At 48.6% G+C, this 27576-nt stretch overlaps 1 protein-coding gene across 1 annotated transcript; it reads left to right on the forward strand.

The window, feature by feature from the left end:
* Nucleotides 1-610: 610 nt before the first annotated feature.
* LOC142906407 (pre-miRNA 5'-monophosphate methyltransferase-like) lies at nucleotides 611-27339 on the forward strand. Its single transcript, XM_076054093.1, has 2 exons — nucleotides 611-859; nucleotides 26704-27339. The coding sequence occupies exons 1-2, from the start codon at nucleotides 611-613 to the stop codon at nucleotides 27337-27339; spliced, it is 885 nt and encodes a 294-aa protein (XP_075910208.1).
* Nucleotides 27340-27576: the final 237 nt, after the last annotated feature.

Raw genomic sequence — 27576 nt, forward strand, 5'->3', positions numbered from 1 at the left:
TGGCTGACTACCTCCACGGTGTTTACTTCCCCACGTAACATGGCTGACGGCCTCCACGGTGTTCACTTCCCCACGTAACATGGCTGACTGTGCCTCCACGGTGTTTACTTCCCCACGTGACATGGCTGACTGCCTCCAGTGTTCACTTCCCCACGTAACATGGCTGACTCTGTCTCCACGGTGTTCACTTCCCCACGTAACATGGCTGACTGTGCCTCCACGGTGTTCACTTCCCCACGTAACATGGCTGACTGTGCCTCCACGGTGTTCACTTTTCCACGTAACATGGCTGACTCTGTCTCCACAATGTTTTACTTCCCCACGTAACATGGCTGACTGCCTCCACAGTGTTCACTTCCCCACGTAACATGGCTGACTGTGCCTCCACGGTATTTACTTCCCCACGTAACATGGCTGACTGTGCCTCTACGGTGTTCACTTCCCCACGTAACATGGCTGACTCTGTCTCCACAGTGTTTACTTCCCCACGTAACATGGCTGTCTGTGCCTCCACGGTGTTCACTTCCCCACGTAACATGGCTGACTCTGTCTCCACAGTGTTTTGTGCCGATCCCGCCTGACAGCCTCCTCGCTTACGGCCTCCACAGGGATGGAGGCGAGGAAAGAGGAGGACGAGGAGGAGGAGATGAAGAAGGAGGACGGCGGGGAGGAGATGGCAGCGCCCGGGGCCCCGAGGAAGAGGGAGCCAGGCGCGGCTCCCCACGGGAACTTCATCAACTACGCGGCCTTCAACCCCCCGGCTCGACGCGTCGCGCTGCTGCCCCGCGAGCTTCTGAGGCGGCTCCTGCCGGAGTCCGCGCCGCCGTTCCTCGCCCTGGACGTGGGCTGCAACAGCGGGGTGAGCGCAACTCCACGTTACCACGGACGGGGCTGAGGACGTCGACCGCTGGGGAAGGTTCTGAAACTCTCGGGACGTTCACTCGAACAACGCCGTGGCCGTGAGACTCGTCCAGTCCCAGTGTGGTATAGTGTACTAGTCACTATGGTAGTGTACTAGTCACTGTGGTAGTGTGGTAGTGTGGGGGTGTACTAGTCACTGTGTGGTAGTGTGGGGGTGTACTAGTCACTGTGTGGTAGTGTGTTAGTGTACTAGTCACTGTGGTAGTGTGTTGGTGTACTAGTCACTGTGTGGTAGTGTGTTGGTGTACTAGTCACTGTGTGGTAGTGTGGGGGTGTACTAGTCACTTTGCGGTAGTGTACTAGTCACTGTGTGGTAGTGTGGTAGTGTACTAGTCACAGTGTGGTAGTGTACTAGTCACAGTGTGGTAGTGTGGGGGTGTACTAGTCACTGTGTAGTAGTGTGGGGGTGTACTAGTCACTGTGTGGTAGTGTGGTAGTGTACTAGTCACTGTGTGGTAGTGTGGTAGTGTACTAGTCACAGTGTGGTAGTGTGGTAGTGTACTAGTCACTGTGTAGTAGTGTAGGGGTGTACTAGTCACAGTGTGGTAGTGTGGTAGTGTACTAGTCACAGTGTGGTAGTGTGCGGGTGTACTAGTCACTGTGTGGTAGTGTACTAGTCACTTTGTGGTAGTGTGGTAGTGTACTAGTCACTGTGTGGGGGTGTACTAGTCACTGTGTGGTAGTGTGGTAGTGTACTAGTCACTGTGTGGGGGTGTACTAGTCACTGTGTGGTAGTGTGCTAGTCACTGTGTGGTAGTGTGGGGGTGTACTAGTCACTGTGTGGTAGTGTGGGGGTGTACTAGTCACAGTGTGGTAGTGTGGGGGTGTACTAGTCACAGTGTGGTAGTGTACTAGTCACTGTAGGGTAGTGTGGTAGTGTACTAGTCACTGTGTGGTAGTGTGGGGGGTGTACTAGTCACTGTGTGGTAGTGTGGTAGTGTACTAGTCACTGTGTGGTAGTGTGGGGGTGTACTAGTCACTGTGTGGTAGTGTGGTAGTGTATTAGTCACTGTGTGGTAGTGTGTTAGTGTACTAGTCACTGTGTGATAGTGTACTAGTCATTGTGTAGTAGTGTGGGGGGGTACTAGTCACTGTGTCTTAGTGTGGGGGTGTACTAGTCACTATGTGGTAGTGTGGTAATGTACTAGTCACTGTGTGGTAGTGTGGTAGTGTACTAGTCACTGTGGTAGTGTGGGGGTGTACTAGTCACTGTGTGGTAGTGGGGGGGTGTACTGGTCACTGTGTGGTAGTGTGGGGGTGTACTAGTCACTGTGTGTTAGTGTGGTAGTGTACTAGTCACTGTGTGGTAGTGTGGGGGTGTACTAGCCACTGTGGGGTAGTGTACTAGTCACTGTGTGGTAGTGTGGGGGTGTACTAGTCACTGTGTGGTAGTGTGTTAGTGTACTAGTCACTGTGGTAGTGTGTTGGTGTACTAGTCACTGTGTGGTAGTGTGTTGGTGTACTAGTCACTGTGTGGTAGTGTGGTAGTGTACTAGTCACTGTGTGGTAGTGTGGTAGTGTACTAGTCACTGTGTGGTAGTGTACTAGTCACTGTGTGGTAGTGTTGTAGTGTACTAGTCACTGTGTGGTAGTGTACTAGTCACTGTGTGGTAGTGTGGGGGTGTACTAGTCACTGTGTGGTAGTGTGGGGGTGTACTAGTCACTGTGTGGTAGTGTGGGGTGTACTAGTCACTGTGTGGTAGTGTGGTAGTGTACTAGTCACTCTGTGGTAGTGTGGGGGTGTACTAGTCACTGTGTGGTAGTGTGGTAGTGTACTAGTCACTGTGTGGTAGTGTGGTAGTGTACTAGTCACTGTGTGGTAGTGTGGTAGTGTACTAGTCACTGTGTGGTAGTGTGGGGGTGTACTAGTCACTGTGTGGTAGTGTATTAGTCACTGTGTGGTAGTGTGGTAGTGTATTAGTCACTGTGTGGTAGTGTGTTAGTGTACTAGTCACTGTGTGGTAGTGTACTAGTCACTGTGTAGTAGTGTGGGGGAGTACTAGTCACTGTGTCTTAGTGTGGGGGTGTACTAGTCACTGTGTGGTAGTGTGGTAATGTACTAGTCACTGTGTGGTAGTGTGGTAGTGTACTAGTCACTGTGTGGTAGTGTGGGGGTGTACTAGTCACTGTGTGGTAGTGTGGGGGTGTACTAGTCACTGTGTGGTAGTTTGGGGGTGTACTAGTCACTGTGTGTTAGTGTGGTAGTGTACTAGTCACTGTGTGGTAGTGTGGGGGTGTACTAGTCACTGTGTGGTAGTGTGGTAGTGTACTAGTCACTGTGTGGTAGTGTGGGGGTGTACTAGTCACTGTGTGGTAGTGTGTTAGTGTACTAGTCACTGTGGTAGTGTGTTGGTGTACTAGTCACTGTGTGGTAGTGTGTTGGTGTACTAGTCACTGTGTGGTAGTGTGGTAGTGTACTAGTCACTGTGTGGTAGTGTGGTAGTGTACTAGTCACTGTGTGGTAGTGTACTAGTCACTGTGTGGTAGTGTGGGGGTGTACTAGTCACTGTGTAGTAGTGTGGGGGTGTACTAGTCACTGTGTGGAGTGTGGTAGTGTACTAGTCACTGTGTGGTAGTGTGGTAGTGTACTAGTCACAGTGTGGTAGTGTGGTAGTGTACTAGTCACTGTGTAGTAGTGTAGGGGTGTACTAGTCACAGTGTGGTAGTGTGGTAGTGTACTAGTCACAGTGTGGTAGTGTGCGGGTGTACTAGTCACTGTGTGGTAGTGTACTAGTCACTTTGTGGTAGTGTGGTAGTGTACTAGTCACTGTGTGGGGGTGTACTAGTGACTGTGTGGTAGTGTGGTAGTGTACTAGTCACTGTGTGGGGGTGTACTAGTCACTGTGTGGTAGTGTACTAGTCACTGTGTGGTAGTGTGGGGGTGTACTAGTCACTGTGTGGTAGTGTGGGGGTGTACTAGTCACAGTGTGGTAGTGTGGGGGTGTACTAGTCACAGTGTGGTAGTGTACTAGTCACTGTAGGGTAGTGTGGTAGTGTACTAGTCACTGTGTGGTAGTGTGGGGGGTGTACTAGTCACTGTGTGGTAGTGTGGTAGTGTACTAGTCACTGTGTGGTAGTGTGGGGGTGTACTAGTCACTGTGTGGTAGTGTGGTAGTGTATTAGTCACTGTGTGGTAGTGTGTTAGTGTACTAGTCACTGTGTGGTAGTGTATAGTCATTGTGTAGTAGTGTGGGGGGGTACTAGTCACTGTGTCTTAGTGTGGGGGTGTACTAGTCACTGTGTGGTAGTGTGGTAATGTACTAGTCACTGTGTGGTAGTGTGGTAGTGTACTAGTCACTGTGGTAGTGTGGGGGTGTACTAGTCACTGTGTGGTAGTGTGGGGGTGTACTAGTCACTGTGTGGTAGTGTGGGGGTGTACTAGTCACTGTGTGTTAGTGTACTAGTCACTGTGTGGTAGTGTGGGGGTGTACTAGTCACTGTGGGGTAGTGTGGTAGTGTACTAGTCACTGTGTGGTAGTGTGGGGGTGTACTAGTCACTGTGTGGTAGTGTGTTAGTGTACTAGTCACTGTGGTAGTGTGTTGGTGTACTAGTCACTGTGTGGTAGTGTGTTGGTGTACTAGTCACTGTGTGGTAGTGTGGTAGTGTACTAGTCACTGTGTGGTAGTGTGGTAGTGTACTAGTCACTGTGTGGTAGTGTACTAGTCACTGTGTGGTAGTGTTGTAGTGTACTAGTCACTGTGTGGTAGTGTACTAGTCACTGTGTGGTAGTGTGGGGGTGTACTAGTCACTGTGTGGTAGTGTGGGGGTGTACTAGTCACTGTGTGGTAGTGTGGGGGTGTACTAGTCACTGTGTGGTAGTGTGGTAGTGTACTAGTCACTGTGTGGTAGTGTGGGGGTGTACTAGTCACTGTGTGGTAGTGTGGTAGTGTACTAGTCACTGTGTGGTAGTGTGGTAGTGTACTAGTCACTGTGTGGTAGTGTGGTAGTGTACTAGTCACTGTGTGGTAGTGTGGGGGTGTACTAGTCACTGTGTGGTAGTGTGGTAGTGTATTAGTCACTGTGTGGTAGTGTGGTAGTGTATTAGTCACTGTGTGGTAGTGTGTTAGTATACTAGTCACTGTGTGGTAGTGTACTAGTCACTGTGTAGTAGTGTGGGGGAGTACTAGTCACTGTGTCTTAGTGTGGGGGTGTACTAGTCACTGTGTGGTAGTGTGGTAATGTACTAGTCACTGTGTGGTAGTGTGGTAGTGTACTAGTCAGTGTGTGGTAGTGTGGGGGTGTACTAGTCACTGTGTGGTAGTGTGGGGGTGTACTAGTCACTGTGTGGTAGTGTGGGGGTGTACTAGTCACTGTGTGTTAGTGTGGTAGTGTACTAGTCATTGTGTGGTAGTATGGGGGTGTACTAGTCACTGTGTGGTAGTGTGGTAGTGTACTAGTCACTGTGTGGTAGTGTGGGGGTGTACTAGTCACTGTGTGGTAGTGTGTTAGTGTACTAGTCACTGTGGTAGTGTGTTGGTGTACTAGTCACTGTGTGGTAGTGTGTTGGTGTACTTGTCACTGTGTGGTAGTGTGGTAGTGTACTAGTCACTGTGTGGTAGTGTGGTAGTGTACTAGTCACTGTGTGGTAGTGTACTAGTCACTGTGTTGTAGTGTGGTAGTGTACTAGTCACTGTGTGGTAGTGTACTAGTCACTGTGTGGTAGTGTGGTAGTGTACTAGTCACTGTGTGGTAGTGTGGTAGTGTACTAGTCACTGTGTGGTAGTGTGGTAGTGTACTAGTCACTGTGTGGTAGTGTACTAATCACTGTGTGGTAGTGTAGTAGTGTACTAGTCACTGTGTGGTAGTGTGGAAGTGTACTAGTCACTGTCTGTTAGTGTGGTAGTGTACTAGTCACAGTGTGGTAGTGTGGTAGTGTACTAGTCACAGTGTGGTAGTGTGGGGTTGTACTAGTCACTGTGTAGTAGTGTGGGGGTATACTAGTCACTGTGTGGTAGTGTGGTAGTGTACTAGTCACAGTGTGGTAGTGTACTAGCACTGTGTGGTAGTGTGGTAGTGTACTAGTCACTGTGTGGTAGTGTGGTAGTGTACTAGTCACTGTGTGGTAGTGTGGTAGTGTACTAGTCACTGTGTGGTAGTGTGGGGGTGTACTAGTCACTGTGTGGTAGTGTGGGGGTGTACTAGTCACTGTGTGGTAGTGTACTAGTCACTGTGTGGTAGTGTGGTAGTGTACTAGTCACAGTGTGGTAGTGTACTAGTCACAGTGTGGTAGTGTGGGGGTGTACTAGTCACTGTGTAGTAGTGTGGGGGTGTACTAGTCACTGTGTGGTAGTGTGGTAGTGTACTAGTCACTGTGTGGTAGTGTGGTAGTGTACTAGTCACTGTGTGGTAGTGTACTAGTCACTGTGTGGTAGTGTACTAGTCACTGTGTGGTAGTGTGGTAGTGTACTAGTCACTGTGTGGTAGTGTGGTAGTGTACTAGTCACTGTCTGGTAGTGTGGTAGTGTACTAGTCACAGTGTGGTAGTGTACTAGTCACAGTGTAGTAGTGTGGGGGAGTACTAGTCACTGTGTCTTAGTGTGGGGGTGTACTTGTCACTGTGTGGTAGTGTGGTAATGTACTAGTCACTGTGTGGTAGTGTGGTAGTGTACTAGTCACTGTGTGGTAGTGTGGGGGTGTACTAGTCACTGTGTGGTAGTGTGGGGGTGTACTAGTCACTGTGTGGTAGTGTGGGGGTGTACTAGTCACTGTGTGTTAGTGTGGTAGTGTACTAGTCACTGTGTGGTAGTGTGGGGGTGTACTAGTCACTGTGTGGTAGTGTGGTAGTGTACTAGTCACTGTGTGGTAGTGTGGGGGTGTACTAGTCACTGTGTGGTAGTGTGTTAGTGTACTAGTCACTGTCGTAGTGTGTTGGTGTACTAGTCACTGTGTGGTAGTGTGGTAGTGTACTAGTCACTGTGTGGTAGTGTGGTAGTGTACTAGTCACTGTCTGGTAGTGTGGTAGTGTACTAGTCACAGTGTGGTAGTGTGGTAGTGTACTAGTCACAGTGTGGTAATGTGGGGGTGTACTAGTCACTGTGTAGTAGTGTGGGGGTGTACTAGTCACTGTGTGGTAGTGTGGTAGTGTACTAGTCACAGTGTGGTAGTGTGGTAGTGTACTAGTCACTGTGTGGTAGTGTGGTAGTGTACTAGTCACTGTGTGGTAGTGTGGTAGTGTACTAGTCACTGTGTGGTAGTGTGGTAGTGTACTAGTCACTGTGTGGTAGTGTGGTAGTGTACTAGTCACTGTGTGGTAGTGTGGGGGTGTACTAGTCACTGTGTGGTAGTGTGTGGGTGTACTAGTCACTTTGCGGTAGTGTACTAGTCACTGTGTGGTAGTGTGGTAGTGTACTAGTCACAGTGTGGTAGTGTACTAGTCACAGTGTGGTAGTGTGGGGGTGTACTAGTCACTGTGTAGTAGTGTGGGGGTGTACTAGTCACTGTGTGGTAGTGTGGTAGTGTACTAGTCACTGTGTGGTAGTGTGGTAGTGTACTAGTCACAGTGTGGTAGTGTGGTAGTGTACTAGTCATTGTGTAGTAGTGTAGGGGTGTACTAGTCACAGTGTGGTAGTGTGGTAGTGTACTAGTCACAGTGTGGTAGTGTGCGGGTGTACTAGTCACTGTGTGGTAGTGTACTAGTCACTGTGGTAGTGTGGGGGTGTACTAGTCACAGTGTGGTAGTGTACTAGTCACTTTGTGGTAGTGTGGTAGTGTACTAGTCACTGTGTGGGGGTGTTCTAGTCACTGTGTGGTAGTGTTGTAGTGTACTAGTCACTGTGTGGGGGTGTACTAGTCACTGTGTGGTAGTGTACTAGTCACTGTGTGGTAGTGTGGTAGTGTACTAGTCACTGTGTGGTAGTGGTAGTGTACTACTCACTGTGTGGTAGTGTGGTAGTGTACTAGTCACTGTGTGGTAGTGTGGGGGTGTACTAGTCACTGTGTGGTAGTGTGGGGGTGTACTAGTCACAGTGTGGTAGTGTGGGGGTGTACTAGTCACAGTGTGGTAGTGTACTAGTCACTGTAGGGTAGTGTGGTAGTGTACTAGTCACTGTGTGGTAGTGTGGGGGGTGTACTAGTCACTGTGTGGTAGTGTGGTAGTGTACCAGTCACTGTGTGGTAGTGTGGGGGTGTACTAGTCACTGTGTGGTAGTGTGGTAGTGTATTAGTCACTGTGTGGTAGTGTGTTAGTGTACTAGTCACTGTGTGGTAGTGTACTAGTCATTGTGTAGTAGTGTGGGGGGGTACTAGTCACTGTGTCTTAGTGTGTGGGTGTACTAGTCACTGTGTGGTAGTGTGGTAATGTACTAGTCACTGTGTGGTAGTGTGGTAGTGTACTAGTCACTGTGGTAGTGTGGGGGTGTACTAGTCACTGTGTGGTAGTGTGGGGGTGTACTAGTCACTGTGTGGTAGTGTGGGGGTGTACTAGTCACTGTGTGTTAGTGTGTTAGTGTACTAGTCACTGTGGTAGTGTGTTGGTGTACTAGTCACTGTGTGGTAGTGTGTTGGTGTACTAGTCACTGTGTGGTAGTGTGGTAGTGTACTAGTCACTGTGTGGTAGTGTGGTAGTGTACTAGTCACTGTGTGGTAGTGTACTAGTCACTGTGTGGTAGTGTTGTAGTGTACTAGTCACTGTGTGGTAGTGTACTTGTCACTGTGTGGTAGTGTGGGGGTGTACTAGTCACTGTGTGGTAGTGTGGGGGTGTACTAGTCACTGTGTGGTAGTGTGGGGGTGTACTAGTCATTGTGTGGTAGTGTGGTAGTGTACTAGTCACTGTGTGGTAGTGTGGGGGTGTACTAGTCACTGTGTGGTAGTGTGGTAGTGTACTAGTCACTGTGTGGTAGTGTGGTAGTGTACTAGTCACTGTGTGGTAGTGTGGTAGTGTACTAGTCACTGTGTGGTAGTGTGGGGGTGTACTAGTCACTGTGTGGTAGTGTGGTAGTGTATTAGTCACTGTGTGGTAGTGTGGTAGTGTATTAGTCACTGTGTGGTAGTGTGTTAGTGTACTAGTCACTGTGTGGTAGTGTACTAGTCACTGTGTAGTAGTGTGGGGGAGTACTAGTCACTGTGTCTTAGTGTGGGGGTGTACTAGTCACTGTGTGGTAGTGTGGTAATGTACTAGTCACTGTGTGTTAGTGTGGTAGTGTACTAGTCACTGTGTGGTAGTGTGGGGGTGTACTAGTCACTGTGTGGTAGTGTGGGGGTGTACTAGTCACTGTGTGGTAGTGTGGGGGTGTAATAGTCACTGTGTGTTAGTGTGGTAGTGTACTAGTCACTGTGTGGTAGTGTGGGGGTGTACTAGTCACTGTGTGGTAGTGTGGTAGTGTACTAGTCACTGTGTGGTAGTGTGGGGGTGTACTAGTCACTGTGTGGTAGTGTGTTAGTGTACTAGTCACTGTGTGGTAGTGTGTTGGTGTACTAGTCACTGTGTGGTAGTGTGGTAGTGTACTAGTCACTGTGTGGTAGTGTGGTAGTGTACTAGTCCCTGTGTGGTAGTGTACTAGTCACTGTGTGGTAGTGTGGTAGTGTACTAGTCACTGTGTGGTAGTGTACTAGTCACTGTGTGGTAGTGTGGTAGTGTACTAGTCACTGTGTGGTAGTGTGGTAGTGTACTAGTCACTGTGTGGTAGTGTGGTAGTGTACTAGTCACTGTGTGGTAGTGTACTAGTCACTGTGTGGTAGTGTAGTAGTGTACTAGTCACTGTGTGGTAGTGTGGTAGTGTACTAGTCACTGTCTGTTAGTGTGGTAGTGTACTAGTCACAGTGTGGTAGTGTGGTAGTGTACTAGTCACAGTGTGGTAGTGTGCGGTTGTACTAGTCACTGTGTAGTAGTGTGGGGGTGTACTAGTCACTGTGTGGTAGTGTGGTAGTGTACTAGTCACAGTGTGGTAGTGTGGTAGTGTACTAGTCACTGTGTGGTAGTGTGGTAGTGTACTAGTCACTGTGTGGTAGTGTACTAGTCACTGTGTGGTAGTGTGGTAGTGTGCTAGTCACTGTGTGGTAGTGTGGTAGTGTACTAGTCATTGTGTGGTAGTGTGGGGGTGTACTAGTCACTGTGTGGTAGTGTGGGGGTGTACTAGTCACTGTGTGGTAGTGTGTTGGTGTACTAGTCACTGTGTGGTAGTGTACTAGTCACTGTGTGGTAGTGTGGTAGTGTACTAGTCACAGTGTGGTAGTGTACTAGTCACAGTGTGGTAGTGTGGGGGTGTATTAGTCACTGTGTAGTAGTGTGGGGGTGTACTAGTCACTGTGTGGTAGTGTGGTAGTGTACTAGTCACTGTGTGGTAGTGTGGTAGTGTACTAGTCACTGTGTGGTAGTGTACTAGTCACTGTGTGGTAGGGTGGTAGTGTACTAGTCACTGTGTGGTAGTGTGGTAGTGTACTAGTCACTGTGTGGTAGTGTGGTAGTGTACTAGTCACAGTGTGGTAGTGTACTAGTCACTGTGTGGTAGTGTGGTAGTGTACTAGTCACTGTGTGGTAGTGTGGGGGTTTACTAGTCACTGTGTGGTAGTGTGTGGGTGTACTAGTCACTGTGTGGTAGTGTACTAGTCACTGTGTGGTAGTGTTGTAGTGTACTAGTCACAGTGTGGTAGTGTACTAGTCACAGTGTGGTAGTGTGGGGGTGTACTAGTCACTGTGTAGTAGTGTGGGGGTGCACTAGTCACTGTGTGGTAGTGTGGTAGTGTACTAGTCACTGTGTGGTAGTGTGGTAGTGTACTAGTCACAGTGTGGTAGTGTGGTAGTGTACTAGTCACTGTGTAGTAGTGTAGGGCTGTACTAGTCACAGTGTGGTAGTGTGATAGTGTACTAGTCACAGTGTGGTAGTGTGCGGGTGTACTAGTCACTGTGTGGTAGTGTACTAGTCACTGTGGTAGTGTGGGGGTGTACTAGTCACTGTGTGGTAGTGTGGTAGTGTACTAGTCACTGTGTGGTAGTGTGGTAGTGTACTAGTCACTGTGTGGGGGTGTACTAGTCACTGTGTGGTAGTGTGGTAGTGTACTAGTCACTGTGTGGGGGTGTACTAGTCACTGTGTGGTAGTGTACTAGTCACTGTGTGGTAGTGTGGTAGTGTACTAGTCACTGTGTGGTAGTGGTAGTGTACTACTCACTGTGTGGTAGTGTGGTAGTGTACTAGTCACTGTGTGGTAGTGTGGGGGTGTACTAGTCACTGTGTGGTTGTGTGGGGGTGTACTAGTCACAGTGTGGTAGTGTGGGGGTGTACTAGTCACAGTGTGGTAGTGTACTAGTCACTGTAGGGTAGTGTGGTAGTGTACTAGTCACTGTGTGGTAGTGTGAGGGGTGTACTAGTCACTGTGTGGTAGTGTGGTAGTGTACTAGTCACTGTGTGGTAGTGTGGGGGTGTACTAGTCACTGTGTGGTAGTGTGGTAGTGTATTAGTCACTGTGTGGTAGTGTGTTAGTGTACTAGTCACTGTGTGGTAGTGTACTAGTCACTGTGTAGTAGTGTGGGGAGGTACTATTCACTGTGTCTTAGTGTGGGGGTGTACTAGTCACTGTGTGGTAGTGTGGTAATGTACTAGTCACTGTGTGGTAGTGTGGTAGTGTACTAGTCACTGTGTGGTAGTTGGGGGTGTACTAGTCACTGTGTGGTAGTGTGGGGGTGTACTAGTCACTGTGTGGTAGTGTGGGGGTGTACTAGTCACTGTGTGGTAGTGTGGGGGTGTACTAGTCACTGTGTGTTAGTGTGGTAGTGTACTAGTCACTGTGTGGTAGTGTGGGGGTGTACTAGTCACTGTGTGGTAGTGTGGTAGTGTACTAGTCACTGTGTGGTAGTGTGGGGGTGTACTAGTCACTGTGTGGTAGTGTGTTAGTGTACTAGTCACTGTCGTAGTGTGTTGGTGTACTAGTCACTGTGTGGTAGTGTGGTAGTGTACTAGTCACTGTGTGGTAGTGTGGTATTGTACTAGTCACTGTCTGGTAGTGTGGTAGTGTACTAGTCACAGTGTGGTAGTGTGGTAGTGTACTAGTCACAGTGTGGTAGTGTGGGGGTGTACTAGTCACTGTGTAGTAGTGTGGGGGTGTACTAGTCACTGTGTGGTAGTGTGGTAGTGTACTAGTCACAGTGTGGTAGTGTGGTAGTGTACTAGTCACTGTGTGGTAGTGTGGTAGTGTACTAGTCACTGTGTGGTAGTGTGGTAGTGTACTAGTCACTGTGTGGTAGTGTGGTAGTGTACTAGTCACTGTGTGGTAGTGTGGTAGTGTACTAGTCACTGTGTGGTAGTGTGGGGGTGTACTAGTCACTGTGTGGTAGTGTGTGGGTGTACTAGTCACTTTGCGGTAGTGTACTAGTCACTGTGTGGTAGTGTGGTAGTGTACTAGTCACAGTGTGGTAGTGTACTAGTCACAGTGTGGTAGTGTGGGGGTGTACTAGTCACTGTGTAGTAGTGTGGGGGTGTACTAGTCACTGTGTGGTAGTGTGGTAGTGTACTAGTCACTGTGTGGTAGTGTGGTAGTGTACTAGTCACAGTGTGGTAGTGTGGTAGTGTACTAGTCATTGTGTAGTAGTGTAGGGGTGTACTAGTCACAGTGTGGTAGTGTGGTAGTGTACTAGTCACAGTGTGGTAGTGTGCGGGTGTACTAGTCACTGTGTGGTAGTGTACTAGTCACTGTGGTAGTGTGGGGGTGTACTAGTCACAGTGTGGTAGTGTACTAGTCACTTTGTGGTAGTGTGGTAGTGTACTAGTCACTGTGTGGGGGTGTACTAGTCACTGTGTGGTAGTGTTGTAGTGTACTAGTCACTGTGTGGGGGTGTACTAGTCACTGTGTGGTAGTGTACTAGTCACTGTGTGGTAGTGTGCTAGTGTACTAGTCACTGTGTGGTAGTGGTAGTGTACTACTCACTGTGTGGTAGTGTGGTAGTGTACTAGTCACTGTGTGGTAGTGTGGGGGTGTACTAGTCACTGTGTGGTAGTGTGGGGGTGTACTAGTCACAGTGTGGTAGTGTGGGGGTGTACTAGTCACAGTGTGGTAGTGTACTAGTCACTGTAGGGTAGTGTGGTAGTGTACTAGTCACTGTGTGGTAGTGTGGGGGGTGTACTAGTCACTGTGTGGTAGTGTGGTAGTGTACTAGTCACTGTGTGGTAGTGTGGGGGTGTACTAGTCACTGTGTGGTAGTGTGGTAGTGTATTAGTCACTGTGTGGTAGTGTGTTAGTGTACTAGTCACTGTGTGGTAGTGTACTAGTCATTGTGTAGTAGTGTGGGGGGGTACTAGTCACTGTGTCTTAGTGTGTGGGTGTACTAGTCACTGTGTGGTAGTGTGGTAATGTACTAGTCACTGTGTGGTAGTGTGGTAGTGTACTAGTCACTGTGGTAGTGTGGGGGTGTACTAGTCACTGTGTGGTAGTGTGGGGGTGTACTAGTCACTGTGTGGTAGTGTGGGGGTGTACTAGTCACTGTGTGTTAGTGTGTTAGTGTACTAGTCACTGTGGTAGTGTGTTGGTGTACTAGTCACTGTGTGGTAGTGTGTTGGTGTACTAGTCACTGTGTGGTAGTGTGGTAGTGTACTAGTCACTGTGTGGTAGTGTGGTAGTGTACTAGTCACTGTGTGGTAGTGTACTAGTCACTGTGTGGTAGTATTGTAGTGTACTAGTCACTGTGTGGTAGTGTACTTGTCACTGTGTGGTAGTGTGGGGGTGTACTAGTCACTGTGTGGTAGTGTGGGGGTGTACTAGTCACTGTGTGGTAGTGTGGGGGTGTACTAGTCATTGTGTGGTAGTGTGGTAGTGTACTAGTCACTGTGTGGTAGTGTGGGGGTGTACTAGTCACTGTGTGGTAGTGTGGTAGTGTACTAGTCACTGTGTGGTAGTGTGGTAGTGTACTAGTCACTGTGTGGTAGTGTGGTAGTGTACTAGTCACTGTGTGGTAGTGTGGGGGTGTACTAGTCACTGTGTGGTAGTGTGGTAGTGTATTAGTCACTGTGTGGTAGTGTGGTAGTGTATTAGTCACTGTGTGGTAGTGTGTTAGTGTACTAGTCACTGTGTGGTAGTGTACTAGTCACTGTGTAGTAGTGTGGGGAGTACTAGTCACTGTGTCTTAGTGTGGGGGTGTACTAGTCACTGTGTGGTAGTGTGGTAATGTACTAGTCACTGTGTGTTAGTGTGGTAGTGTACTAGTCACTGTGTGGTAGTGTGGGGGTGTACTAGTCACTGTGTGGTAGTGTGGGGGTGTACTAGTCACTGTGTGGTAGTGTGGGGGTGTAATAGTCACTGTGTGTTAGTGTGGTAGTGTACTAGTCACTGTGTGGTAGTGTGGGGGTGTACTAGTCACTGTGTGGTAGTGTGGTAGTGTACTAGTCACTGTGTGGTAGTGTGGGGGTGTACTAGTCACTGTGTGGTAGTGTGTTAGTGTACTAGTCACTGTGTGGTAGTGTGTTGGTGTACTAGTCACTGTGTGGTAGTGTGGTAGTGTACTAGTCACTGTGTGGTAGTGTGGTAGTGTACTAGTCCCTGTGTGGTAGTGTACTAGTCACTGTGTGGTAGTGTGGTAGTGTACTAGTCACTGTGTGGTAGTGTACTAGTCACTGTGTGGTAGTGTGGTAGTGTACTAGTCACTGTGTGGTAGTGTGGTAGATTACTAGTCACTGTGTGGTAGTGCGGTAGTGTACTAGTCACTGTGTGGTAGTGTACTAGTCACTGTGTGGTAGTGTAGTAGTGTACTAGTCACTGTGTGGTAGTGTACTAGTCACTCTCTGTTAGTGTGGTAGTGTACTAGTCACAGTGTGGTAGTGTGGTAGTGTACTAGTCACAGTGTGGTAGTGTGGGGTTGTACTAGTCACTGTGTAGTAGTGTGGGGGTGTACTAGTCACTGTGTGGTAGTGTGGTAGTGTACTAGTCACAGTGTGGTAGTGTGGTAGTGTACTAGTCACTGTGTGGTAGTGTGGTAGTGTACTAGTCACTGTGTGGTAGTGTACTAGTCACTGTGTGGTAGTGTGGTAGTGTACTAGTCACTGTGTGGTAGTGTGGTAGTGTACTAGTCACTGTGTGGTAGTGTGGGGGTGTACTAGTCACTGTGTGGTAGTGTGGGGGTGTACTAGTCACTGTGTGGTAGTGTGTTGGTGTACTAGTCACTGTGTGGTAGTGTACTAGTCACTGTGTGGTAGTGTGGTAGTGTACTAGTCACAGTGTGGTAGTGTACTAGTCACAGTGTGGTAGTGTGGAGGTGTATTAGTCACTGTGTAGTAGTGTGGGGGTGTACTAGTCACTGTGTGGTAGTGTGGTAGTGTACTAGTCACTGTGTGGTAGTGTGGTAGTGTACTAGTCACTGTGTGGTAGTGTACTAGTCACTGTGTGGTAGGGTGGTAGTGTACTAGTCACTGTGTGGTAGTGTGGTAGTGTACTAGTCACTGTGTGGTAGTGTGGTAGTGTACTAGTCACAGTGTGGTAGTGTACTAGTCACTGTGTGGTAGTGTGGTAGTGTACTAGTCACTGTGTGGTAGTGTGGGGGTTTACTAGTCACTGTGTGGTAGTGTGTGGGTGTACTAGTCACTGTGTGGTAGTGTACTAGTCACTGTGTGGTAGTGTTGTAGTGTACTAGTCACAGTGTGGTAGTGTACTAGTCACAGTGTGGTAGTGTGGGGGTGTACTAGTCACTGTGTAGTAGTGTGGGGGTGCACTAGTCACTGTGTGGTAGTGTGGTAGTGTACTAGTCACTGTGTGGTAGTGTGGTAGTGTACTAGTCACAGTGTGGTAGTGTGGTAGTGTACTAGTCACTGTGTAGTAGTGTAGGGCTGTACTAGTCACAGTGTGGTAGTGTGATAGTGTACTAGTCACAGTGTGGTAGTGTGCGGGTGTACTAGTCACTGTGTGGTAGTGTACTAGTCACTGTGGTAGTGTGGGGGTGTACTAGTCACTGTGTGGTAGTGTGGTAGTGTACTAGTCACTGTGTGGTAGTGTGGTAGTGTACTAGTCACTGTGTGGGGGTGTACTAGTCACTGTGTGGTAGTGTGGTAGTGTACTAGTCACTGTGTGGTAGTGTACTAGTCACTGTGTGGTAGTGTGGTAGTGTACTAGTCACTGTGTGGTAGTGGTAGTGTACTACTCACTGTGTGGTAGTGTGGTAGTGTACTAGTCACTGTGTGGTAGTGTGGGGGTGTACTAGTCACTGTGTGGTTGTGTGGGGGTGTACTAGTCACAGTGTGGTAGTGTGGGGGTGTACTAGTCACAGTGTGGTAGTGTACTAGTCACTGTAGGGTAGTGTGGTAGTGTACTAGTCACTGTGTGGTAGTGTGAGGGGTGTACTAGTCACTGTGTGGTAGTGTGGTAGTGTACTAGTCACTGTGTGGTAGTGTGGGGGTGTACTAGTCACTGTGTGGTAGTGTGGTAGTGTATTAGTCACTGTGTGGTAGTGTGTTAGTGTACTAGTCACTGTGTGGTAGTGTACTAGTCACTGTGTAGTAGTGTGGGGGGGTACTATTCACTGTGTCTTAGTGTGGGGGTGTACTAGTCACTGTGTGGTAGTGTGGTAATGTACTAGTCACTGTGTGGTAGTGTACTAGTCACTGTGTGGTAGTTGGGGGTGTACTAGTCACTGTGTGGTAGTGTGGGGGTGTACTAGTCACTGTGTGGTAGTGTGGGGGTGTACTAGTCACTGTGTGTTAGTGTGGTAGTGTACTAGTCACTGTGTGGTAGTGTGGGGGTGTACTAGTCACTGTGTGGTAGTGTGGTAGTGTACTAGTCACTGTGTGGTAGTGTGGGGGTGTACTAGTCACTGTGCGGTAGTGTGTTAGTGTACTAGTCACTGTGGTAGTGTGTTGGTGTACTAGTCACTGTGTGGTAGTGTGTTGGTGTACTAGTCACTGTGTGGTAGTGTGGTAGTGTACTAGTCACTGTGTGGTAGTGTGGTAGTGTACTAGTCACTGTGTGGTAGTGTACTAGTCACTGTGTGGTAGTGTTGTAGTGTACTAGTCACTGTGTGGTAGTGTACTAGTCACTGTGTGGTAGTGTGGTAGTGTACTAGTCACTGTGTGGTAGTGTACTAGTCACTGTGTGGTAGTGTGGTAGTGTACTAGTCACTGTGTGGTAGTGTACTAGTCACTGTGTGGTAGTGTGGTAGTGTACTAGTCACTGTGTGGTAGTGTGGTAGTGTACTAGTCACTGTCTGGTAGTTTGGTAGTGTACTAGTCACAGTGTGGTAGTGTGGTAGTGTACTAGTCACAGTGTGGTAGTGTGGGGGTGTACTAGTCACTGTGTAGTAGTGTGGGGGTGTACTAGTCACTGTCTGGTAGTGTGGTAGTGTACTAGTCACAGTGTGGTAGTGTGGTAGTGTACTAGTCACTGTGTGGTAGTGTGGTAGTGTACTAGTCACTGTGTGGTAGTGTGGTAGTGTACTAGTCACTGTGTGGTAGTGTGGTAGTGTACTAGTCACTGTGTGATAGTGTGGTAGTGTTCTAGTCACTGTGTGGTAGTGTGGGGGTGTACTAGTCACTGTGTGGTAGTGTGTGGGTGTACTAGTCACTGTGTGGTAGTGTACTAGTCACTGTGTGGTAGTGTGGTAGTGTACTAGTCACAGTGTGGTAGTGTATTGGTCACAGTGTGGTAGTGTGGGGGTGTACTAGTCACTGTGTAGTAGTGTGGGGGTGTACTAGTCACTGTGTGGTAGTGTGGTAGTGTACTGGTCACAGTGTGGTAGTGTGGTAGTGTACTAGTCACTGTGTAGTAGTGTAGGGGTGTACTAGTCACAGTGTGGTAGTGTGGTAGTGTACTAGTCACAGTGTGGTAGTGTGCGGGTGTACTAGTCACTGTGTGGTAGTGTACTAGTCACTGTGGTAGTGTGGGGGTGTACTAGTCACTGTGTGGTAGTGTGGTAGTGTACTAGTCACTGTGTGGTAGTGTGGTAGTGTACTAGTCACTGTGTGGGGGTGTACTAGTCACTGTGTGGTAGTGTGGTAGTGTACTAGTCACTGTGTGGGGGTGTACTAGTCACTGTGTGGTAGTGTACTAGTCACTGTGTGGTAGTGTGGTAGTGTACTAGTCACTGTGTGGTAGTGTGGTAGTGTACTAGTCACTGTGTGGTAGTGGTAGTGTACTACTCACTGTGTGGTAGTGTGGTAGTGTACTAGTCACTGTGTGGTAGTGTGGGGGTGTACTAGTCACTGTGTGGTAGTGTGGGGGTGTACTAGTCACAGTGTGGTAGTGTGGGGGTGTACTAGTCACAGTGTGGTAGTGTACTAGTCACTGTAGGGTAGTGTGGTAGTGTACTAGTCACTGTGTGGTAGTGTGGGGGGTGTACTAGTCACTGTGTGGTAGTGTGGTAGTGTACTAGTCACTGTGTGGTAGTGTGGGGGTGTACTAGTCACTGTGTGGTAGTGTGGTAGTGTATTAGTCACTGTGTGGTAGTGTGTTAGTGTACTAGTCACTGTGTGGTAGTGTACTAGTCATTGTGTAGTAGTGTGGGGGGGTACTAGTCACTGTGTCTTAGTGTGTGGGTGTACTAGTCACTGTGTGGTAGTGTGGTAATGTACTAGTCACTGTGTGGTAGTGTGGTAGTGTACTAGTCACTGTGGTAGTGTGGGGGTGTACTAGTCACTGTGTGGTAGTGTGGGGGTGTACTAGTCACTGTGTGGTAGTGTGGGGGTGTACTAGTCACTGTGTGTTAGTGTGTTAGTGTACTAGTCACTGTGGTAGTGTGTTGGTGTACTAGTCACTGTGTGGTAGTGTGTTGGTGTACTAGTCACTGTGTGGTAGTGTGGTAGTGTACTAGTCACTGTGTGGTAGTGTGGTAGTGTACTAGTCACTGTGTGGTAGTGTACTAGTCACTGTGTGGTAGTGTTGTAGTGTACTAGTCACTGTGTGGTAGTGTACTTGTCACTGTGTGGTAGTGTGGGGGTGTACTAGTCACTGTGTGGTAGTGTGGGGGTGTACTAGTCACTGTGTGGTAGTGTGGGGGTGTACTAGTCATTGTGTGGTAGTGTGGTAGTGTACTAGTCACTGTGTGGTAGTGTGGGGGTGTACTAGTCACTGTGTGGTAGTGTGGTAGTGTACTAGTCACTGTGTGGTAGTGTGGTAGTGTACTAGTCACTGTGTGGTAGTGTGGGGGTGTACTAGTCACTGTGTGGTAGTGTGGTAGTGTATTAGTCACTGTGTGGTAGTGTGGTAGTGTATTAGTCACTGTGTGGTAGTGTGTTAGTGTACTAGTCACTGTGTGGTAGTGTACTAGTCACTGTGTAGTAGTGTGGGGGAGTACTAGTCACTGTGTCTTAGTGTGGGGGTGTACTAGTCACTGTGTGGTAGTGTGGTAGTGTACTAGTCACTGTGTGGTAGTGTGGGGGTGTACTAGTCACTGTGTGGTAGTGTGTTAGTGTACTAGTCACTGTGGTAGTGTGTTGGTGTACTAGTCACTGTGTGGTAGTGTGTTGGTGTACTAGTCACTGTGTGGTAGTGTGGTAGTGTACTAGTCACTGTGTGGTAGTGTGGTAGTGTACTAGTCCCTGTGTGGTAGTGTACTAGTCACTGTGTGGTAGTGTGGTAGTGTACTAGTCACTGTGTGGTAGTGTACTAGTCACTGTGTGGTAGTGTGGTAGTGTACTAGTCACTGTGTGGTAGTGTGGTAGTGTACTAGTCACTGTGTGGTAGTGTGGTAGTGTACTAGTCACTGTGTGGTAGTGTACTAGTCACTGTGTGGTAGTGTAGTAGTGTACTAGTCACTGTGTGGTAGTGTGGTAGTGTACTAGTCACTGTCTGTTAGTGTGGTAGTGTACTAGTCACAGTGTGGTAGTGTGGTAGTGTACTAGTCACAGTGTGGTAGTGTGGGGTTGTACTAGTCACTGTGTAGTAGTGTGGGGGTGTACTAGTCACTGTGTGGTAGTGTGGTAGTGTACTAGTCACAGTGTGGTAGTGTGGTAGTGTACTAGTCACTGTGTGGTAGTGTGGTAGTGTACTAGTCACTGTGTGGTAGTGTACTAGTCACTGTGTGGTAGTGTGGTAGTGTACTAGTCACTGTGTGGTAGTGTGGTAGTGTACTAGTCACTGTGTGGTAGTGTGGGGGTGTACTAGTCACTGTGTGGTAGTGTGGGGGTGTACTAGTCACTGTGTGGTAGTGTGTTGGTGTACTAGTCACTGTGTGGTAGTGTACTAGTCACTGTGTGGTAGTGTGGTAGTGTACTAGTCACAGTGTGGTAGTGTACTAGTCACAGTGTGGTAGTGTGGGGGTGTATTAGTCACTGTGTAGTAGTGTGGGGGTGTACTAGTCACTGTGTGGTAGTGTGGTAGTGTACTAGTCACTGTGTGGTAGTGTGGTAGTGTACTAGTCACTGTGTGGTAGTGTACTAGTCACTGTGTGGTAGGGTGGTAGTGTACTAGTCACTGTGTGGTAGTGTGGTAGTGTACTAGTCACTGTGTGGTAGTGTGGTAGTCACTGTGTGGTAGTGTGGTAGTGTACTAGTCACTGTGTGGTAGTGTGGGGGGTGTACTAGTCACTGTGTGGTAGTGTGGTAGTGTACTAGTCACTGTGTGGTAGTGTGGGGGTGTACTAGTCACTGTGTGGTAGTGTGGTAGTGTATTAGTCACTGTGTGGTAGTGTGTTAGTGTACTAGTCACTGTGTGGTAGTGTACTAGTCATTGTGTAGTAGTGTGGGGGGGTACTAGTCACTGTGTCTTAGTGTGTGGGTGTACTAGTCACTGTGTGGTAGTGTGGTAATGTACTAGTCACTGTGTGGTAGTGTGGTAGTGTACTAGTCACTGTGGTAGTGTGGGGGTGTACTAGTCACTGTGTGGTAGTGTGGGGGTGTACTAGTCACTGTGTGGTAGTGTGGGGGTGTACTAGTCACTGTGTGTTAGTGTGTTAGTGTACTAGTCACTGTGGTAGTGTGTTGGTGTACTAGTCACTGTGTGGTAGTTTGTTGGTGTACTAGTCACTGTGTGGTAGTGTGGTAGTGTACTAGTCACTGTGTGGTAGTGTGGTAGTGTACTAGTCACTGTGTGGTAGTGTACTTGTCACTGTGTGGTAGTGTGGGGGTGTACTAGTCACTGTGTGGTAGTGTGGGGGTGTACTAGTCACTGTGTGGTAGTGTGGGGGTGTACTAGTCATTGTGTGGTAGTGTGGTAGTGTATTAGTCACTGTGTGGTAGTGTGGTAGTGTATTAGTCACTGTGTGGTAGTGTGGGGGTGTACTAGTCACTGTGTGTTAGTGTACTAGTCACTGTGGTAGTGTGTTGGTGTACTAGTCACTGTGTGGTAGTTTGTTGGTGTACTAGTCACTGTGTGGTAGTGTGGTAGTGTACTAGTCACTGTGTGGTAGTGTGGTAGTGTACTAGTCACTGTGTGGTAGTGTACTAGTCACTGTGTGGTAGTGTGGTAGTGTACTAGTCACTGTGTGGTAGTGTGGTAGTGTACTAGTCACTGTGTGGTAGTGTGGGGGTGTACTAGTCACTGTGTGGTAGTGTGGTAGTGTATTAGTCACTGTGTGGTAGTGTGGTAGTGTATTAGTCACTGTGTGGTAGTGTGTTAGTGTACTAGTCACTGTGTGGTAGTGTACTAGTCACTGTGTAGTAGTGTGGGGGAGTACTAGTCACTGTGTCTTAGTGTGGGGGTGTACTAGTCACTGTGTGGTAGTGTGGTAATGTACTAGTCACTGTGTGTTAGTGTGGTAGTGTACTAGTCACTGTGTGGTAGTGTGGGGGTGTACTAGTCAATGTGTGGTAGTGTGGGGGTGTACTAGTCACTGTGTGGTAGTGTGGGGGTGTAATAGTCACTGTGTGTTAGTGTGGTAGTGTACTAGTCACTGTGTGGTAGTGTGGGGGTGTACTAGTCACTGTGTGGTAGTGTGGTAGTGTACTAGTCACTGTGTGGTAGTGTGGGGGTGTACTAGTCACTGTGTGGTAGTGTGTTAGTGTACTAGTCACTGTGGTAGTGTGTTGGTGTACTAGTCACTGTGTGGTAGTGTGTTGGTGTACTAGTCACTGTGTGGTAGTGTGGTAGTGTACTAGTCACTGTGTGGTAGTGTGGTAGTGTACTAGTCCCTGTGTGGTAGTGTACTAGTCACTGTGTGGTAGTGTGGTAGTGTACTAGTCACTGTGTGGTAGTGTACTAGTCACTGTGTGGTAGTGTGGTAGTGTACTAGTCACTGTGTGGTAGTGTGGTAGTGTACTAGTCACTGTGTGGTAGTGTGGTAGTGTACTAGTCACTGTGTGGTAGTGTACTAGTCACTGTTTGGTAGTGTAGTAGTGTACTAGTCACTGTGTGGTAGTGTGGTAGTGTACTAGTCACTGTCTGTTAGTGTGGTAGTGTACTAGTCACAGTGTGGTAGTGTGGTAGTGTACTAGTCACAGTGTGGTAGTGTGGGGTTGTACTAGTCACTGTGTAGTAGTGTGGGGGTGTACTAGTCACTGTGTGGTAGTGTGGTAGTGTACTAGTCACAGTGTGGTAGTGTGGTAGTGTACTAGTCACTGTGTGGTAGTGTGGTAGTGTACTAGTCACTGTGTGGTAGTGTACTAGTCACTGTGTGGTAGTGTGGTAGTGTACTAGTCACTGTGTGGTAGTGTGGTAGTGTACTAGTCACTGTGTGGTAGTGTGGGGGTGTACTAGTCACTGTGTGGTAGTGTGGGGGTGTACTAGTCACTGTGTGGTAGTGTGTTGGTGTACTAGTCACTGTGTGGTAGTGTACTAGTCACTGTGTGGTAGTGTGGTAGTGTACTAGTCACAGTGTGGTAGTGTACTAGTCACAGTGTGGTAGTGTGGGGGTGTATTAGTCACTGTGTAGTAGTGTGGGGGTGTACTAGTCACTGTGTGGTAGTGTGGTAGTGTACTAGTCACTGTGTGGTAGTGTGGTAGTGTACTAGTCACTGTGTGGTAGTGTACTAGTCACTGTGTGGTAGGGTGGTAGTGTACTAGTCACTGTGTGGTAGTGTGGTAGTGTACTAGTCACTGTGTGGTAGTGTGGTAGTGTACTAGTCACAGTGTGGTAGTGTACTAGTCACTGTGTGGTAGTGTGGTAGTGTACTAGTCACTGTGTGGTAGTGTGGGGGTTTTCTAGTCACTGTGTGGTAGTGTGTGGGTGTACTAGTCACTGTGTTGTAGTGTACTAGTCACAGTGTGGTAGTGTACTAGTCACAGTGTGGTAGTGTGGGGGTGTACTAGTCACTGTGTAGTAGTGTGGGGGTGCACTAGTCACTGTGTGGTAGTGTGGTAGTGTACTAGTCACTGTGTGGTAGTGTGGTAGTGTACTAGTCACAGTGTGGTAGTGTGGTAGTGTACTAGTCACTGTGTAGTAGTGTAGTGCTGTACTAGTCACAGTGTGGTAGTGTGATAGTGTACTAGTCACAGTGTGGTAGTGTGCGGGTGTACTAGTCACTGTGTGGTAGTGTACTAGTCACTGTGGTAGTGTGGGGGTGTACTAGTCACTGTGTGGTAGTGTGGTAGTGTACTAGTCACTGTGTGGTAGTGTGGTAGTGTACTAGTCACTGTGTGGGGGTGTACTAGTCACTGTGTGGTAGTGTGGTAGTGTACTAGTCACTGTGTGGGGGTGTACTAGTCACTGTGTGGTAGTGTACTAGTCACTGTGTGGTAGTGTGGTAGTGTACTAGTCACTGTGTGGTAGTGGTAGTGTACTACTCACTGTGTGGTAGTGTACTAGTCACTGTGTGGTAGTGTGGGGGTGTACTAGTCACTGTGTGGTTGTGTGGGGGTGTACTAGTCACAGTGTGGTAGTGTGGGGGTGTACTAGTCACAGTGTGGTAGTGTACTAGTCACTGTAGGGTAGTGTGGTAGTGTACTAGTCACTGTGTGGTAGTGTGAGGGGTGTACTAGTCACTGTGTGGTAGTGTGGTAGTGTACTAGTCACTGTGTGGTAGTGTGGGGGTGTACTAGTCACTGTGTGGTAGTGTGGTAGTGTATTAGTCACTGTGTGGTAGTGTGTTAGTGTACTAGTCACTGTGTGGTAGTGTACTAGTCACTGTGTAGTAGTGTGGGGGGGTACTATTCACTGTGTCTTAGTGTGGGGGTGTACTAGTCACTGTGTGGTAGTGTGGTAATGTACTAGTCACTGTGTGGTAGTGTGGTAGTGTACTAGTCACTGTGTGGTAGTTGGGGGTGTACTAGTCACTGTGTGGTAGTGTGGGGGTGTACTAGTCACTGTGTGGTAGTGTGGGGGTGTACTAGTCACTGTGTGTTAGTGTGGTAGTGTACTAGTCACTGTGTGGTAGTGTGGGGGTGTACTAGTCACTGTGTGGTAGTGTGGTAGTGTACTAGTCACTGTGTGGTAGTGTGGGGGTGTACTAGTCACTGTGCGGTAGTGTGTTAGTGTACTAGTCACTGTGGTAGTGTGTTGGTGTACTAGTCACTGTGTGGTAGTGTGTTGGTGTACTAGTCACTGTGTGGTAGTGTGGTAGTGTACTAGTCACTGTGTGGTAGTGTGGTAGTGTACTAGTCACTGTGTGGTAGTGTACTAGTCACTGTGTGGTAGTGTTGTAGTGTACTAGTCACTGTGTGGTAGTGTACTAGTCACTGTGTGGTAGTGTGGTAGTGTACTAGTCACTGTGTGGTAGTGTACTAGTCACTGTGTGGTAGTGTGGTAGTGTACTAGTCACTGTGTGGTAGTGTACTAGTCACTGTGTGGTAGTGTGGTAGTGTACTAGTCACTGTGTGGTAGTGTGGTAGTGTACTAGTCACTGTCTGGTAGTGTGGTAGTGTACTAGTCACAGTGTGGTAGTGTGGTAGTGTACTAGTCACAGTGTGGTAGTGTGGGGGTGTACTAGTCACTGTCTAGTAGTGTGGGGGTGTACTAGTCACTGTGTGGTAGTGTGGTAGTGTACTAGTCACAGTGTGGTAGTGTGGTAGTGTACTAGTCACTGTGTGGTAGTGTGGTAGTGTACTATTCACTGTGTGGTAGTGTGGTAGTGTACTAGTCACTGTGTGGTAGTGTGGTAGTGTACTAGTCACTGTGTGGTAGTGTGGTAGTGTTCTAGTCACTGTGTGGTAGTGTGGGGGTGTACTAGTCACTGTGTGGTAGTGTGTGGGTGTACTAGTCACTGTGTGGTAGTGTACTAGTCACTGTGTGGTGGTGTGGTAGTGTACTAGTCACAGTGTGGTAGTGTATTGGTCACAGTGTGGTAGTGTGGGGGTGTACTAGTCACTGTGTAGTAGTGTGGGGGTGTACTAGTCACTGTGTGGTAGTGTGGTAGTGTACTAGTCACAGTGTGGTAGTGTGGTAGTGTACTAGTCACTGTGTAGTAGTGTAGGGGTGTACTAGTCACAGTGTGGTAGTGTGGTAGTGTACTAGTCACAGTGTGGTAGTGTGCGGGTGTACTAGTCACTGTGTGGTAGTGTACTAGTCACTGTGGTAGTGTGGGGGTGTACTAGTCACTGTGTGGTAGTGTGGTAGTGTACTAGTCACTGTGTGGTAGTGTGGTAGTGTACTAGTCACTGTGTGGGGGTGTACTAGTCACTGTGTGGTAGTGTGGTAGTGTACTAGTCACTGTGTGGGGGTGTACTAGTCACTGTGTGGTAGTGTACTAGTCACTGTGTGGTAGTGTGGTAGTGTACTAGTCACTGTGTGGTAGTGTGGTAGTGTACTAGTCACTGTGTGGTAGTGGTAGTGTACTACTCACTGTGTGGTAGTGTGGTAGTGTACTAGTCACTGTGTGGTTGTGTGGGGGTGTACTAGTCACTGTGTGGTAGTGTGGGGGTGTACTAGTCACAGTGTGATAGTGTGGGGGTGTACTAGTCACAGTGTGGTAGTGTACTAGTCACTGTAGGGTAGTGTGGTAGTGTACTAGTCACTGTGTGGTAGTGTGGGGGGTGTACTAGTCACTGTGTGTTAGTGTGGGGGTGTACTAGTCACTGTGTGGTAGTGTACTAGTCACTGTGGTAGTGTGGTAGTGTACTAGTCACTGTGTGGTAGTGTGGTAGTGTACTAGTCACTGTGTGGTAGTGTAGGGGTGTACTAGTCACAGTGTGGTAGTGTGGTAGTGTACTAGTCACTGTGTGGTAGTGTACTAGTCACAGTGTGGTAGTGTGGTAGTGTACTAGTCACTGTGTGGTAGTGTGGTAGTGTACTAGTCACTGTGTGGTAGTGTAGGGGTGTACTAGTCACTCTGTGGTAGTGCGGGTGGCCATGGGCCTGAGACATGTTTACAAAAATGCATTTTCACCTTTCTCCCACAGATGGAATACACTACCCCATATGCGCGTTTTTCATCATTATGTGAGTGTCAAATACGTGAGTTATGGAAATTCATCATTAGCTCCAGACTTTTTGTCAATTAACTGCTGGATGAAGGCCTATGCCATGCCATGTTGGTAACGGGTGGTTTTGGCAATCAAGGTTGCTGAAGGTGCGTGTCAAGGACTGGTTCAGACATATCACCGGTTTGAGGCGTTTATTAGATATTTAAAGTTGCATTTATGCCAGTAGCTGAACATCGTACTTAATCTCGTTGGCTTTTTTGACCTAGAATCACTGCGTCATAGGTTTGTATTGAATAAAGTTGCATCTAATACTGTGGCCAGAATCAAAATATTCATACTGGAGGAATGCGATGAGCGATAAAGCTCTTTTTCGCAGACGTCCAGTAGAAGGAGGGTAAGAACGTTACAACAACAAAAAATACAAAACATGATAGTAGTCCAAAGTGCAAGAGAGGTAAACACATCACCCAAACACATACAAATAAAACTAAACCATCCCCATCCTACCGGGCAAAGCCCACTGAGGTATTAACTTATTTTCATTTTGAATAATGAAGTACTCCATCCTCGCATCACGTCTGTTTTTTTACGACATTCTCCAGCAAAGAAACAAACCCGCCACCGGTGTCCTCGTGTTTTCTCGCAGGAGCTGACGGTGGCTGTGTATCGGCACCTGACGGGGCTGGACCAGCCCGAGGGTGCACGCTCTGGGCAGGTTGCCCGCGTGCTGCCGCTGTCTGTGCTGGCGTGCGACCTGGACGCCGATCTGGTGGAGCGTGCGCGGGGCGACAATCCTCACCCGGAGGTCATCGCCTACGAGGCGTTTGACTTCATGGACACCGCAGCACGAGACGCCGCGCTGGACGCCTTCCTGCGACGCCACGGCCGGGCGCGCTTTGACCTGTGCCTGTGCATGTCGGTGACGATGTGGATTCACCTGCACCACGGCGATGCCGGCCTGCGGCGTTTCCTCGCGGCCGCCGCGCGCACCGCCACCTTCCTGTTGGTCGAGCCGCAGCCGTGGAGGTGCTACCGAGCGGCCGCGCGCCGCCTGCGCCGTCTGGGGCTGGCCGAGTTCCCCCTCCTGCCGGATCTGCGGCTCCTGCGTGGGGCTGGCGGCGGTGGCGGCCGCGCGGAGGCCGATGAGCTGGCCGCCTTGCTGGGAGAGGAGGGAGACATGCGCTTGCTGTCCAGCCTGGGCAGCACCGAGTGGGGGCGGTCCCTGCTGCTGTTTGGACGAACGGGAGTGGCCTTGGGATACATTGACAAAAGTACCGATTGAAACTGCATTGCTGCTGTGGCCTTCGAGGATCTGTTGCCTATTTGGAGAGAATTCGTGGTCAGAAATGTTAAGTGATTTTCAGTTTTTAACACCTTTATTTGTTGATGGTACGTTGTTTTCTCGTCGTGCGTGTAAATGCAGCATGTTGTTGAAAACGAGTTATAATTTATCAGAATATTATATATATAAAGTGACAACAATGCAAAACGTACCTTTTTTGTACCTCTGAAAATAAAA

Source organism: Petromyzon marinus, chromosome 4 (genome assembly GCF_048934315.1).
Source record: "Petromyzon marinus isolate PM22_M1 ecotype Great Lakes invasive population chromosome 4, UKy_Petmar_22M1.pri1.0, whole genome shotgun sequence".
NCBI lineage: Eukaryota > Metazoa > Chordata > Hyperoartia > Petromyzontiformes > Petromyzontidae > Petromyzon > Petromyzon marinus.